The sequence below is a fragment of the Acanthopagrus latus genome, chromosome 9 (genome assembly GCF_904848185.1).
Source record: "Acanthopagrus latus isolate v.2019 chromosome 9, fAcaLat1.1, whole genome shotgun sequence".
Classification (NCBI taxonomy): Eukaryota; Metazoa; Chordata; class Actinopteri; order Spariformes; family Sparidae; genus Acanthopagrus; species Acanthopagrus latus.
In genome coordinates this window covers 10840779-10856674 of record NC_051047.1, presented here as the reverse complement: position 1 = coordinate 10856674, position 15896 = coordinate 10840779, and the positions used below count along the sequence as shown (strand labels likewise).

Sequence of the window (15896 nt, the reverse complement as noted above, 5' to 3'; positions counted from 1 at the left end):
ATCATGCGTTCAAAAAGCTAAATAAAACACCTAAAACAAGGCTCACCTATAACAGCTCAAGCGTATGTTGTATAAGCAAAATTCACACCGCTTTACATCATCATCAGAACTGCCTTTCTTTTGGCACTACATTTTTGTTAATTGAGAACCTCCTGCGTAGGGATACAGAGTTTAGTTTAATTTTTATCAAAAGTAAACCTCTCGTCCAGCATCTGGGCCTCGCACTGTATTTCGCCGCTCGCAGATCACCTCTTGCACTAATGCGTAGGGATACGGAGGTTCTACGGTTGAGAAAATGTAGTGCCAAAAGAAAGGGCTGTCTGACGGCGACGTAAAGCAGTGTGAATTTTCCCTATACAATGTACTCTTTAACTGTTACAGATTTTTTTTAGGTGAGCCTTGTTTTAGGTGGTTTATTTCGCTTTTTCTCTGGACCCTGTTCACTGCAGTACAAAGCTGAGCGTCTGGGCTGGAGCAGCTCTTTACTTCTCCAAACAGGTGAGCAGGTTGGGTATCCATCTCTCGAAAAACTTTGTTAGGTTACTTCCCTCCGCATCCTCTGGTAAGCCAGCAACCCAGAGATTTTTTCTCCTGCCTCTGTTCTCGAGATCATCGATATGCTCGGCCATGCTTTGCAATTGGTTTTCAAGCACTTGAATCTGCTCCTCTGCTGTCTCTGAGGTGTGTTCAGCTGGAGAGATCCTGTTCTCTGCCTCAGTGGTTCTTACCTCAATTTTTTTCAGCTACCGAGCAGGATAGTGGCCCAAGTTTTTCATCAATCACCCTCATTATGTTTGCCGTTATTTCCTGAATAGTTTGACAAAAAGCCGGGTCAAGTACATCCGGTGTTAGCTATTAGCGGTTGTTTCTCCTCTTCCGTTGGGGAAAGGTCAGGCAAGGTAGCAGTAGCTTCTGGTCTGTTCGTCTTGGCTGATTTTCTACTTTCTTTTGGTGGCATTTTGTCCCGACATCTCAGAAAATACTTATCAATGCTCATATTAAAATACCCAACATGAATGTTGTGGTGAATGTTGAATTGGGTGGAGTTATGTTGTAAATATCAGTGCAGTGGTGCGGAGCTCAGAAAAGTCAGCCACTCTCTACAACGGCATCTTTAGTTCCTTCCCTGAAAGATTTTTATAAAAACCTTTAATTGATCCCCAACATGATGTAAAAACTTCATTTGATCATGAAAACAATGTTACCTGACAGTTCTCTGGTTAATCTGCCAAGTGTGTGAATGTCACTGCAGACTGGGAGTCTGTTAACTGTCACAATCAGGCAGATCCATGTTAGAAACACTCCTCTCCACTCTGAGATGTCTGTATTTATGTGTAACATTTGCCGAATTGACAAGAAGGACCAAGTGATTAAGAACTGATTGTGGAAAGCATTGTACAAAGTTTAGAAAGTTTCTCTCAACTCAACCACACACAAAATTCAGAGATTTTACAAGGGAGTCTGGAGAATTCTTCTCCCTCATCATCTCCCTGCTGTTGATGTATGCAGGGATTGTGGTTGCTTTGAGCTACAGTTTTCAGTTTTTGCCTTCTGTTTTCAAATTGTAACACATTTTTGTAAATAGCTATTAGTTATCCTAATTAAGGAATGAATTAAGGACTACAAAGTTATCCTGGACATTCAAATAAAGACAAAAAACAAAAAACAAGAATGTCACACAGTACGTACTACAACATCATTATACAGCATGACTTCTCAGCACCCCCAGCTGTGACTGCCATCCACCATCCCTGGACACGACCCCTCATGTACAGAGCTTTGTTTTTGCAATGTATTTGACTCCATCTTCCCTCCCCCCTTCTCCTCAGCCTTGACTTGACTGAGCGCAGACACACTGTCTCACAGTTTTGCACACAGACGTCCCTGAAAGCTCGCTAACACTGTTTCCTCAAAAGACGACTCTCAAGATCAAAACCACAAACAGAGGACACGTTTTACAAGCTGAAAGATGAGAGAAACCCCGAGGATCATTTACTCTGTTTTATCACGTTGACTCTTGCCGTCTCTCTCGTGTTCCTTTCATTTTCATGAGAATGCCAATAAAGACGATTTTGAACCATTTACGTATTATAATATGCTTTAGGTCAGTTTGGAGTTTCTGAGCCGCCCGGCAATGGAAACACTCAGATCCTTAAACTTTGGCGAAAGTGCACAGCAATGTTGGAATACCTGATAAGAAAAAAGTCCTGCAGACTGATACCGGTAATAATCAACAAAATACATTAGCTGGGAGTTTATTAGCCACACTGAGCTCAAACTAATGCCGTCTGATACAGTTCTACTACAGAAGGGTCCAACAGTTGATTAACCCAACAAATAATAATTCTCAGGAAACAATGTGTAAACTTGTGTAAATCTGTGGCATAAAGTAATATTGGGTCCATGTGTTGGCCCCGCCCCTTACAGAGTCTGCTCGCGCCAATGCCCTGCAGCCTCCTCAAGGTGATTGACGCGGTGCGATCCCTGTGACTGGCAGAAAAATAGACATGACAGATTTTTAAGGCCACTTTCCTTTAAAGCCATAAGTACGAAATGGGAATTCTTCTCCCCAGGGCGTCTGAAATTTGTGTAAACATTCTTATCTTCGTTTCCATTTCTCTGTCCATGTCTCACTCACTGAGGATTATTCGCCGCCACAGCACGGCAGACTACACGCTGCACAGAGCCAGAAACAGGTTATGATAACTAAAAGGGGGGGAAAGAAAGTGTGAAAAATGACCATAATTTGGGAGAGAAAACAGGAGAAGTGTGACCCCAAGAGGAGACAATGGAAATTGTGAGGGTTGGAGAATATGAAAAGAACCTTCAAATGTTCATGAGGAGTAGATTTTTGCACAAGTTGTATTAGACTGAATTAAACAGTAAAGCTGCTAATGCATAACGTCACTGTGTAGGAAAACATAATGTAAGTAAAATGATGCGTCTTATTATTTGGGGCAGAAGCTCAGTCGCCTTGAAATAATGGCAGCGAATGTTTCTACAAACCACGGTTACCTTCACATGTGTGTCACAGGCTGCGTTGACATCTCTCCAAAACTAACCTACCACGCTCAGATGTTTATTACCTGACTGCTGTATCTGAAGCTGGAGGGGATTGTGGTGGCGAAACACCACTGGATGCTTTCAAGGACACCTCGGGACAATCTCCTGACGTCACACATTTCACACATTTTTGGCACGGAGCATTTCCAGCCGTGTTTGTAGTTGCCACAACTGAAACTTTTGACGAGACCAAGGGACATGTCGAGGCAATTTGTTTTGCAAACAAAAAGAGCATTTTAAGCCAAAACATCATATTTTCCCTTACTAAGTGTTTTTTGTGCTAATCACACAACAAGCACAGCATTGTCACGAGAATGAACTGAAAATAGAACCTAAAGAATCAATAACCAGAAACACAAAGAAATGTTTGAACATATCTGTAGCTTGCAGGAATAAACGTTGTCGACATTTATTCTGGCAGCTGGGTGGCTCGCAAACAAATCTGACATGTTAAGTGTTGTGTGAGACGTGTGAAGCATTACATATTTTCTGCACTTTACAAGTTTAAAAACATTGATCTCTATAGTTTACTACCTTCATCAAAATGTGCATTCCCAAAGGAAAGAGTTGTCACATCAGTACTTTTCAAAAGGAGAAACAAAAGGGGACAAAGATACCACGCACCTGTATGGTGTCATACATACAGACAGCGTCAAAACATCTACGGCCCCGTGCTGTGAACATGTAAACACATGTTGAAGGACCCTTCCACCCACCCTCACACTCTTAAATCTGCCCCCTGCCTCTCTTTGTCCTCACTCCTCAGGTTGAGGGTCAGACTCGGGACTATCGTAGCCCAGCCCGTTGCTGACGGGGAAGTGAGCCCAGAAGGTGCGAGCCAGGTCCCGCATCCCCTCGTGGTCTGCCCGGGCTCGCAGCTCCTCCAGCCACCCGTAAAAGTCCGACGACCACAGGCCCCAGTAGGGTGGGCTTCGCTTCTGCCTGCCCTCCCTCCTCCCGCCGGCGACACCCTCCTCTGCTCCTGTCAAGGGAGACGGAGGCAGAGAGAGAGAGAGAGAGGCGTGAACATTATTTCACACTTTGTCCATCATGTCAGAATTACTGTATATTACACTGTCAAGTCCGCTGATGTGTAATGCTCTGTGGGAGCTGCTGATGTACCTGTAGGCGGCAGGACGCTGAGCAGAAGGGAGACGAGCAGCACTGACACACGCAGAGCTCGCAGGCTCCCGGGAGCTGAAAGACAAAAGAGATGAAATAAAGTAATCACAGTGCGTGTGAATTCAGGTGCACATAGAGCATCTCTATCTCTTTTTTTAAAAACGTGGTTGCTGAAATGTTATAAGATCAGTCTGCAATATATCCTCCTCCGGCTCGTCTCACCTGAGCTGCAGATTACGCTCCTCTCACTCATCCTCTCCCTCTCGAGCTGATCCCAGGATGAAGGCTGCATCTTGATTAGAAGTAGACAGGTAGGCGTGCATGTTTGTTTTTCACATCTGGCCTCGCCTTTTGCACCCGCCCGCCTGTCCACCAAGCACATCACAGAGCTCCTTTCACGCGTCTCACGCCTGCTCAACGTTTCATGGTGCAAAAAAAAAAAAAAATTAAAAAAAAAATGTCCCCTTATGTTGTTAAAACCTCGTGTTTTTCCGGCAAGGTGAGGTAAAATAAACGAGAGGTCACATCTGGATCCAGCCGCTGGCCCTCCTCTCTTATCGACAGACACATTATTTTTACTACAGTATATATTTAACTGCTGGTGTCACAACCATCAAGAGCTCAGCGGGAGATTTTCAGCCTTGAGCTGCAGCACTAATTTGGATCTTTCTGAGGTTAAAAGGGGAGAGTGGAAACAGGAGCAGATGAAGCATGCATGCACGTATCAGACAGTTTTCACACCTGGTATGTACCAGACAGTTTTCACACCTGGTGTCCAGACAGACTGTCCCACCATTCAGCCAGGGGGTGTATAGTAGTTTCTTTCTAATTTCCACCCATTTACCCTGTCTGCCAAAGTTTGTTTTCCTCTGAGGACATCAGCAGAATTCATGCTGTGTCGTTCTGTTGTTGGCCAGAGGACGAGTCACAGCGCTCCGACAGAGGACGGACCTCACAGACTTGGTTACTTTCAGCTATTTCACAGAGTGAAAATGATTGCTGCTGGTTTTCCCACAGTGGAGTCCAAAGGTTTGAGACCGCTGATCAAGATACTTCTGCTCTGCAGTTCAAATGTACTGACTGATTCTGTGTTTGCAAAATCCAGCAAACGTCGCCTTCTCTTGTTCCCAAATGTCCAGTAGGTCCATTTCAGTAAAATATTTTGTCGAAAACACAGATTTTCCATACTTAGATAGTGACATGACTAGCAAATGTGACTGTTTTAGACTCAAAGAACTCCACTAATAGAAAGCAAAACACCACACAGAGTTACCTAAGCTGGCCGTGCTGATCGTGCTTTGGATACATTTGATCCAGTTTCTAGAAAGTGTTTTAGAGTTACATGCACTGCCCTAGAAATACCATTTTTGCTTAGAACAACAATCTGATTTCTGACACATTAATCTCTGAATCCAGGGCCGCTCCCATACATTTTTTTGTAGGGGGGGTCAAAAGGGGCCACTGAAAATCACCTGCTGGCCAACCCAAAGTGGTAAAACTAGCTCACACACGTATACCTCCTTCTCTTAAAAAGGCAGAATCAATTTTCATCATACAGTTTTTTTTTCCTTTATTCAACTAAGAAAGCCTTTCTTAAATGAGCGTGTCCTGGCCACATTAGATAAGCAGAATTAAGCACATTACAGACACATTACACAATAGATAACACACACTGACAGAAGCGACTTGAAGTCCAAGAAAAGAGCCACATTTTGCCATGTATGGATCTAGCTGTTACTTAAGATGGTGGTAATGGCTTTACAGATAAGTGTGCCCGCCAGCCCCAGTGTATAGTGATGTGGCAATTTGCTGTCGATGAAATGAAAAGAGGAATGAATGTAGAGTGCGTCCCTGTATGTCAGGCAAAGGCAAACCGGCCGAGATAAGCCTCTTTTTATCTGACAAGTAGAAGCATGTCTTTCCAAGCAAAAATGGAATTTCATCTATAGCTTTATCACAAGCTCAAGATTAAAGATATAATGTAATGTAATTTCTGTTTTTAAAATGTCCCAAAACAGCGAGCGCTTTGTTACCTATGTAGTTGAATTTGTGTTGTTTTCAAAAATGTTCAAACCACGGGAATCCATGATTGTATTTGAGGCAACGGTGCGCGAGATTTCTCAGACCAAGCGTCAGAGGGCGATCGAGGAAGCCGGTGAACGTGTTTAAAACCATCCGTAACATTTCTGCCTGACTGAGACTTTTTCCAACTGTGCATTTACTTTACAGAGAGGACTAATCCTAAATATGTATATGAGGAAGTTTACGTGATAGTTTCACCATGGTGTGTAACGACAGTCACGAGTAACATATTCATGACCAACTTTTAATGCAGAGTTTTGGGTGGTGGCACAAGCAAGTTGCGAGAGAGAGAGAGCTGTGTGTGGGCACATCATCACATCACATTGTTTACAGCGGCTGGATAGTGTGTGTGTGTGTGTGTGCGCGTGTGTGTGTTTGTGTGAGTCAGAATGAACCACACCGTACATTTCCACAGTAATGAGGGAACGTGTCATCCAGCACGGTGGTGTGGTTCATTAATGTGACTGGAATCGTTCTTGACAGTAATAGAATTCAATGACATCTGACTTACTTAACTTGAAACACCTAAAATCAAGTCGGGGTCTACTTGTCCAGACTTGCTGAAGGTTATTAACCGCCGTGTAAACAAGATTTTTGAGCGATCCTGTTTTTTTTCTCTTCATTAGATTGTTTCGTTTGAATGATTTTTCAAGGGCTTAAGCTGTAAAATAGATAAATATCTGACAGAGGAGAAACAAAAACCTAAGACTAAAAGAAAATCTGACCAGATAAACACAATTTCATGTAACAAAAATATGTTTTGGTGGACAATTGATAGTTTAAAGCAACATTATGTAGAAATTGCCATTTTGTGTGATTTGGTGCCCTCTACTGTTCCTGAGTGTAACAACAATGCGGTAAATACAAATGTATGTAATACTGTGATCTACCCTCTCACTGAAGTTACACACTGCAGAAATAAATTCACCCTGTTAAAGACACTGGGCCATCAACATGATGTTATTGCAAGGTACAAAAGTTACATAATGTTGTTTTAACTCTTTTTTTTTTTTTCTTTAAAAGCAAATATGTTCGATCAATTGTGCGATATATTTGTGTGGTTATGTGATAGATTCATTGATGCTTTTGGGCTTTTCACAAGATTTCACAATAAGACCATTACAGAAACATCTCCAGCCGTTATCCTTTAAGAAAGAAGCCACTTCATGTTGAAGGGACATGGAACGAGTGAAAATGTAGAGAAAGAGATCGGATAAAAGCATTTCCATTAGGGCAAAGTGTATGGAGGGGCTGAATAATGTAGAGGGAGGTTTGAGGAGCAAGATGGAGGAATCATTATCCTGTCTGTATTAATGCTTCCTAACAACCAGGCTGCTGTATTGATGAGGCTTTATAGATTCCGCCCTACAAATACTTCACTTAGTCCAATCTGTCTGTCATTTCCCTCTCTGGTTCTCTTTTGACTCATGATATCCTCCTCAAAAAAAAACATCCTTTATGCTGTTGCACCACAAAGTAATCATTCTCATCATAGCTTCACTCATCTACACTTTATAAACCATGCTTACCTTTGCCTCTCTCATACACGTCTCTGTGGAAGTGCTCTATTTTATCCAAACAACAGATTTCAGTCCCTGTATAAGCCTTACAGGCACAGCTTCAAACCACTTGCACATGAAACTTGTGCCACTGTATTACATTTTTTTGTGATCAATTCTTCTTTCCCCCCCCAATACTGGAGGTTAGGTTGTCTATGACAGTCAGTATTTGTATATATGTGTATAACACTTGACAATGATCATTTTGACCTAACAGTACAAGCTCGATACTCTTGTTTATCCATGTATAATATGACAATCACCAACTATTAATTGCCCCACCAGAGTTTTCCCTCCTTACTTCCCCTACCCCAACTGACCCATGGACAAAACAACCCCCCAAATAATAATATATACAAATAATGATAAATAATAATAATAATAATAATAATAATAATAATAATAATAATAATAATAATAATAATAATATTTGTTTTAAAAAACTGCCACAGAAAAAACTCTCTTGGAACACTCTTAGTTTATGAGGAGGTTTCCCACTTCAACACTGGCCACTTTTGGGTGGTGGTCAGACCAAAAAGTAAAAGTGAGGTTTAATAATATGAAGTACCGAATCATAATCATATGATCATATCATTATTATTATCATTAATAATATATTTTTTTAATAATAAGATTTTGGGTGGAAGGATTGATTTACTAGCCCTTTGTCCTGTGCGTATCAATGTGTGTTCAGCTACTGATGTTTGGTTAGTTCTTTTACATTGTGCTGTTTGTTAACGATGTCTGCTTGGCTGGCAATGTTTCATCGATTGCTGGCAAAACAAGAGAACTGAACATGCGCTGACACAAAGGTAGATTCAAGATGTTGAGTTATTCTTTAAAGACCCAGTTCAAGTGCAGAATCCCAGTGTCACTGCATCACATTGCATCAACTGGAAAGCAACCAACCTGTTGCTGTGCTCTCATTGTTTGTGTGGATGTTGAAAATGACAACACGAGAAGCCCGATACTGCCATCGCGTGGTGATTTACAGGCACTGCAGCTCAAACTTCACCGACTGTTCTGCAAGGTCAAAATATCTCCGCCTCCATTCTTTTTTTCTGTTAACCATAACAAATAATGCTGTCCTTTGCTGATGTTCCTGTGAAAAGCAGACATCCCTCCACAGGGTAACGTGCTCTCAGGTACAGAAAATAAACCACAGGAGGTCTGCTGAGAGGCTGCGGCCGTCAGCCTCGCATAGAAGCGCGTTATCCCAACTGTTGGCAGCTCTCTGCCATCAAAACTGAGGCAGATGCAAAACACTCTCATGTGACCTTGAAGATCAGGCGGACTGTGGGAGCACCAGCTGACGGATACAGTGTGAGGGACGGAGCTGTCTATAGACAGGACCTGAGCGGCCTGAGGGGATTGATGATGGCTGACAGAGTTTATACACAGGCCAAACTCTCAGAATGTAGAAGCACCGCAGCGATACTGAAAAAAACAAAACACAAAAAAACAAAACAGGATTTCATAGAATAGTGTGCACATTTTGAGTTTTTAGCTTGTTCAGGCCATATTAAGATAACATAATAGTTTATAGTTGTAGTTTGCCGTCTTAGTTTTGACAAATGTGTAGTTTTACATTCTGCAAAATAAACAATAGTTGATGAGCCATTTCATATTTAGAGTACAACATACAAGCACCTGATCAAATCTGTGCACTACTGGAATAAACTGTTTGTAAATCAGGTCTAGTTAACTCTAAGTATCAAATCATTCAGATTAATATAGTACTTGAGACCTGAATTATTGAATGAATTCACCCAAAAATGAAAATTCACTCAACAATGGAAAGTCATCTGAAGTTTTCAAATTTTGCAGAATGCTGTGACGCTGTTTTCCTGTGAAACTCCCAAGAAGTTTTGTAGACTATTAATCTTCACCTGACTTTCCATCAGCGTTGGGAGATTCCAACTTGATTCTCATTTCTGGATGAACTCATCCCTAAGGCTCGTTATTTACAAGATATGGTTTACAAGTGTAAGCCTATTTAATTCCAAAATTACCACTGTTTATTGAGTGCGTAATATCTTTCAGATGTGAAAAATCCAAGGAAAATGTAAATAAATGACTGGGGAAACATTCAAACGGTTTCTCTGTTATGATGTAGAGGAGCATTTTGCTGGTATGGCCTTGTTCACTTGTTCCCACAGACAGATTTGCAGCAAATCAATAAAATTGTTCTGAGTTATCAGCTTATGCCAGCATAACAATAAGGAAACAATTCTATCCTGATGGGAGTGACCTTTGTAGGGATGACAGTGCCCCAATCCACAGGATACAGATGCACACTGAATAATTACAAAGCCTAATGGCACCTAAAAAACAACGTATTGTTGAAAACATACAGGACGTGTTAAGACAGCACTCAACAAAATGGTGTTCCATCCTTCTAACGGGGCTGCAGACTCTTGTACAATTGAACACTTTGCCTTGGGTTTCCCTTTTGTCAACCATTTTTAACTCCAGCCCTATTTGTAATTCTGGTGGCTGTGTAAGCCTTTTTGTACCAGGGGAACACAGGTTTGGAAGACAGATCAGGCAGCTGAGGCTCAGGTGGCGGTGTGTGCCGGCCATTAAGCGCAGGGTTGATTGTTCAGTCTGTGGCTCCTCCTGTCCACCCGTCAAGGTGTCCTTGAGAGACAGACACTGAATCCCAGATTGTTCCTGATGTGTTGCAGCTTCCAAATGAACATATACACTGACTATTACCTGCCAGTAGCGGTAATAAGAAGACATAGCTCCGTTTAAACAATAACCAGCAGCACTGTGAAGATTACCACCAATCACACGCTACAACACATTTGATTTTTAGTATTCTTCAAAAAATTTTATTGAACAAAAGTATTTCAATTCTCATCACGTTGTCGGTGATACAGTACCATAGTTTGATCTTAACGATTCATATATGCACCTCATCTTATTTTGAATATATACATACAGTGGAGACAAGAATTAAATAACAATGCTCAATAACATTCAGATATATCATATAAAAGCTGAGGACCCCGCGATCAACAACACTTCCATTGGTAAACAAATGCACATAGCAAAAGAAGAGAAACACTGAAAACGTTTGGTTGAACTAGTACTTTTTCATTATAGACCAGATGACCGTATATTTGGTTTGCTGACAGGACAAGACGAGGAAAACTGATCGATCGTTAAGTCCCGCCGCCCTTGGCTTCTGTTGCTCCGTCTGCCCAGCGTTTCATTCTCGCACAGCATCAGCGTCGGTTTAAGATGCAAACGACGGCACTTTAACCACTCAACATTTGTACTTGATTTCAGAGGCAGACACCAGGCTGGCTTCGCATAGATTTTGCCATCCTGAATGACAACCATCACTGACTGTGGCCAACTGGCTAATAATGTTGTAAGTGATGTCTCCTTACTGCTACAGGTGGTACAGGCCAGCTGCCAGAATAAAAGATTGTTGTACGTTTCAGCAAAGCACGACTGGGATAAATGTGTATGTTTTCTATGCTTCATATCAACGTTTCTACAACATGTGACACCTATCATGCTCAGATGACATGTACTTGTGCTGACTATCTTGTCAGGAGAGAAAGGGAGGGACCTTTGCCGGCATTAGACTTTGCCAAGATGGCTGCCAAGCAAGAAACGACTGTTTAAGACTACAAAATGAGATTATTTTTATCGTTTGTGGTGCATTTTTCCCAACCCCTAACCAAGCGCTTTTGTGCCTAGACCTAATATATGCAGAAACATACAGTGCTCACATTTTATTCTGGCGATTGGGTTATGAAGAATGCTCGTTAGCCAGGCATCCAACTGGTCAATGACGTTAGAGCAAATAATCACATCATTCAATTTGTTTCTCTAGGCTTGGGACTTGCCCTCTCTCTCTCTTTCGCTGACTTCCTTTTAGAGAGACCTGCCTTTGCATTTCTGTGTTTGCTACACTATGATTGGAAAATCACCGCTCTGGGGAGGGACTTAGCGAGCGGTCAATAGCCGTCGCCTTGCAGTCTGTTGCTGCAGTGTCTCATTAATTGTGCATTTCCAAATCCTCTATTGACATAATGAGTAATAATTTGTGATTCATTAGTGGAGGGCTCAGGGCTGCCCCTTCTGTGTTACTCTATAATTGGGGTCTCAGTCAATCACCAAATTGTTCAGTTAATTGAGAACAATTATACTGTTCCTGCTACATTCTCCTCTGTGTAATCACACGATTTGCAAAGACGCACTCATCTTTGACAAATGCTCCATCAGAAGAGGAACTCTTTCATAACTGCATTTGTTCACAAGAGCTGGAGCAGATCAAGTGTAGTTGCTCCGAAGTGTTACCAAGAGAAGCTTTGTTTTGTTTTTGTTTTTTTAATCATTCCTCAGTCAGTATCCTCATGTAGCTACAGACACATACTGGAGAACAGGGCAGGGACATGTTTTATGTGAGACGATATAAAGCACGAGCATAGAGCTATGAATGAATGCCAAGTGTGGTGAGTGCAGTGCAGACCTGGAGCCAGTAGTACGGGTACAGGGTGGCACATTTGGTTACATTGAAAAACATTCAGACTCTACAGGAAATCAGAGGTCTCCCCTATTGCATTAATGCTCCCCACGCTGCCCCTCAGATGTACTGGAGAAAGTCTCACGTTCAAATTCTCAATAACATCACTACTAATGACCAGGTCTGCGGAGGAATTTGAGAAAGTGACAGAAGACACAAGTTCAAACAGGGAGAGAAATCATGTAGCGGAATGATGAAAATTAGGAGAAAAAAGGCAAGAGAGTGGCTCTGGTCACTTTGTGAAGTCATTGTATGAAAGAGCAATGATTCAAACATCCCGATAGGAATTTCAATTAGCTTTAAAAAAAAAAAAAAGAAGAAGAAGAAGAAGAAGAAGTAGTTAACTCAGGAAGAAGCATTTACTTAAAAATAAACAAACAAAATAAAACAATGGCCAGCAAGTTGACAGGACAACACCAGATTAAAGTCCCTCAAGAGGCTCGAGTCCTATTCGAACTGTTAACTGTCTGTCCTCCTGTGTGGTTTAAGAGCAATGGTGTAACCTACAATGTGCGTGATAGTAAATGGACATTATGTATGACATCAGAAGGAGAGCTCGACCCCTAACAAGGCCTCAGGCGTTCTGTTAGCGGCGGATGAGGCCACAGCACATTCAGGAGACAGAGGCTTGTTCTGCTGTGCTGCATGTGGAGGAAGCGGCTGGGCAGCGGCTGACACAGTGCTCACTGTCTCGGGGGTTGACTGCTTGGTTGAACAGCTAGAAAGAGCATCGCCCAGTCGCCACCAGAGGGCGACAGACTTGACACCTCAGAGGAGTGAGTGCGATCTGGATGTGGTACAGGCGCCACAAGCGGGAGGGTCCAGAGCTAAGGCTTGAGTTAAGACGGTTAGGGAGTGGCATTAGTATTAAGTGTGTTTAGTGTGTATGGAACCTATGTGTGTGTGTGTGTGTGTGTGTGTGTGTGTGTGTGTGTGTGTGTGTGTGTGTGTGTGTGTGTCTGTGAGAGAGATCCAGTGTAGGTGTGAGGATGTGTGAATCACAGCAGCGCTTTGACCAGGTACAGCTTCTCTCCATGCTCGCTGGTGAAGATGGGGGCTTTCTTGTAGTGCTCCACTAGTTCGTCCATGGAGGTGAACCTGCGCTGGCCGATACAGTACGCTCCGTCCAACTGCTGCACTTTAAAGTGCTTATTCTTACCGGCCGCCTTCAGAGACACAGAGAAGTCACTGGGCTGAAAGTACACAGAGGAGACAGTCATTGACAGGGTTAGAAATGTAACAGAAAGACACATGCAATGAATTTTAAAGACAGATTGCTTTACTCCAGCAGGTGGCAGTGTACTCTCACGTTTAAAGATCTGAACCCACGTTTCTCAAACAACTAATGAGAAATGTTGATCCTTAAAGACAGAAAAAATGCTTCACGATCACTGCTTCAAAATGAAAAAACCCAGGTCCTTGTAACATTAATTTTAACTTAGACATGCTTAAGGAGTTGCCTAAAGGTGTATTATAAATGTTTATTGTTAGTGGTGACATAAAAGTCCTCCTTGTCTTAAGTATCCTTTCCTTCTTGTTCCGTCAGTTTAATGTTTGAGCTTCAACATGTGCAACGATGCAAGTGCACAGTTTGACAGTGGAGGGTTGTTCATACATTCATTGCTCAACTGTAAATTCTCTGTGCTCATTGAAAATGGTCCATTATCAAGCACACAAAAAGGTGAAACTTGAAGCTTCCAAAACACAGAGACCAGACTTTACAGTGCAGGAAGCATCTTGTGTCCAGCACCTTTAATTACATATTCATATATTCTGGTATTTTTTGATGGGAGAGAAGGAATAAGTGTCATTTTAAGGATTTCAATGTGGACATACCTTTTTTTCCACAAAACCATTTGAGTCATACATTACAGTTTATATGGCCTTAATACATGTGTATAAGGGATCATTTATTTCACATGTGAAATTATGGTTTGACATATATTTAATCCCAAAAAATACTGAAAAACATTAATTTTTGCAGGATAGACTTGTGAAGGATTGTGTCTTTCTCCTCTTCTTCAATCAAAATTAATTTGAGCATCAACTGAGAGGTTTGCAAATTAAAAGCACAAATACACAGTTACTTTATCAAACACAAACACAGCAATGCAAAATATAAGAAATGTTGCACTTACTAATTATTTTCTTAGGATCATGTTTGTTGCACCAATTAGTCAAGGATTACTTGAGAATTGGTCAACTTGTTACTGAAGATAGTTCAGGAGATGTCAGGATTTCTTTTGCTGGAGCGTTAACTGAAGCTCTGTCAAGCAGAAGCGGTGTGGCACTAAACAGTGTTCTCACTTATATTTCTTATGGCCATTCTCCTCGACTGAGCTTCAATACAAGCTCCAGTGCTCCATCGCATTCTCCTTACAAGCTTCACAAACGAGTTGACCAGTTGTCACGAATTCTGAGCATTCATTTGTATCACTGTGTAATCAGCTTGGCACTTCTTCAACGTTTTGACACCTGGCTCTTAAATATAGACCCAGAACACGTCATACAGGATATGGTTTGTATTTATTTTTACTTCGGAGCTATATTTCTAAAATCTGCTCTTCCTTCTGCTAAAATTGATCAAATCTTCTCTTCGTTATTTGAGTTTCTCCCAGCATTACTAATACACTTCTGCCATGACCTTACCCTACACACTCACCGATGACTCGCTGTCTCGTATGAGGAAGTCACCCTCCTCTCCCCTCTCGTTGAGTATACACTCGGCCTGGTGTCTGGTGATGTTGCCGTAGTACCAATCTCTCCCAGCGAACTTCCCTGAGCGCGCCGGTGCCACAAAGCGGTTCTGCGGGGAGCTCGACGTCGGCAGGTCGGGCCGCTCGTCCAGCACCATCACATAGTTTTTAGGCACCAGGCCCACCATGCCACGTGAGTTCTTACACCTCCACCATTCTGGGTCGTTCTCGGGCTTCTCCACCACCTCCATGACCTCTCCTTTCTCAAAGTTCAGCTCCTCTTCGGTCACAGAGCTGAAAGGGTAGAGCGTTTGGACCAAATGGAGCACTTCGACGCGGCCACCTGCACGGCCGTTGGCCAACAAAGTCCCTTGAGAGCCTCCGTGGTAGACCCTCGAGGAATCTCCCTCCCCTCGGTCATCGGCCCCTCCGAGCTCCTCCTGTACGTAATTGGAGGGAAACCAGCCCACGCGGCCTGTCTGACTGCCCCGCCACCATCCGTCACTACACTTCTCCATCACGATGACCCTGGAGCCCTTGACCAGACTCAGCTCGTCCTCTCGCTCTGCTGTGTACGCAAACTTGACCACAGCGGGGATGTTGAGGTCATAGATTCTTTCAGCTGCTCCTCCACCACCCCCTCCGCCCCCACTGCCATTGGACGGGTACTCCGTGTCTGAGCTCGGCGTTGGGGAAGCATCCCGAGCGCTTGTCTTCCTCTTAGTTTTTCCCAAACCTGCACAATAAACAGACAAGAGAAAATTGTTAAACAGAAAACAAGAACCAAATTGTTTTTCCTCCAATTTGCTTTAAATTGACATCAACCTG

The 15896-nt window shown here is 42.5% G+C and overlaps 2 protein-coding genes across 2 annotated transcripts in view; both read right to left on the bottom strand.

Annotated features, from left to right (window-relative positions):
• Positions 1 to 3441: 3441 nt before the first annotated feature.
• On the bottom strand, positions 3442 to 4576 carry otos2 (otospiralin 2). The gene is made up of 3 exons (XM_037110306.1): positions 4408 to 4576; positions 4186 to 4260; positions 3442 to 4045 (listed from the first exon to the last, which is right to left on the bottom strand). The coding sequence occupies exons 1-3, from the start codon at positions 4565 to 4567 to the stop codon at positions 3819 to 3821; spliced, it is 462 nt and encodes a 153-aa protein (XP_036966201.1). The 5' UTR covers positions 4568 to 4576; the 3' UTR covers positions 3442 to 3818.
• A 6059-nt stretch (positions 4577 to 10635) lies between these two features.
• Positions 10636 to 15896, bottom strand: part of nck2a (NCK adaptor protein 2a) — a 40645-nt gene continuing 35384 nt past the window's right edge. Inside the window, exons 3-4 of the mRNA XM_037109938.1 lie at positions 15035 to 15804; positions 10636 to 13565 (exon numbers count right to left, since the gene is read on the bottom strand). Of these exons, the coding sequence (XP_036965833.1) occupies positions 13371 to 13565; positions 15035 to 15804 (965 nt within the window). The 3' untranslated portion in view covers positions 10636 to 13370. The remainder of the gene's footprint in view (positions 13566 to 15034; positions 15805 to 15896) is intronic.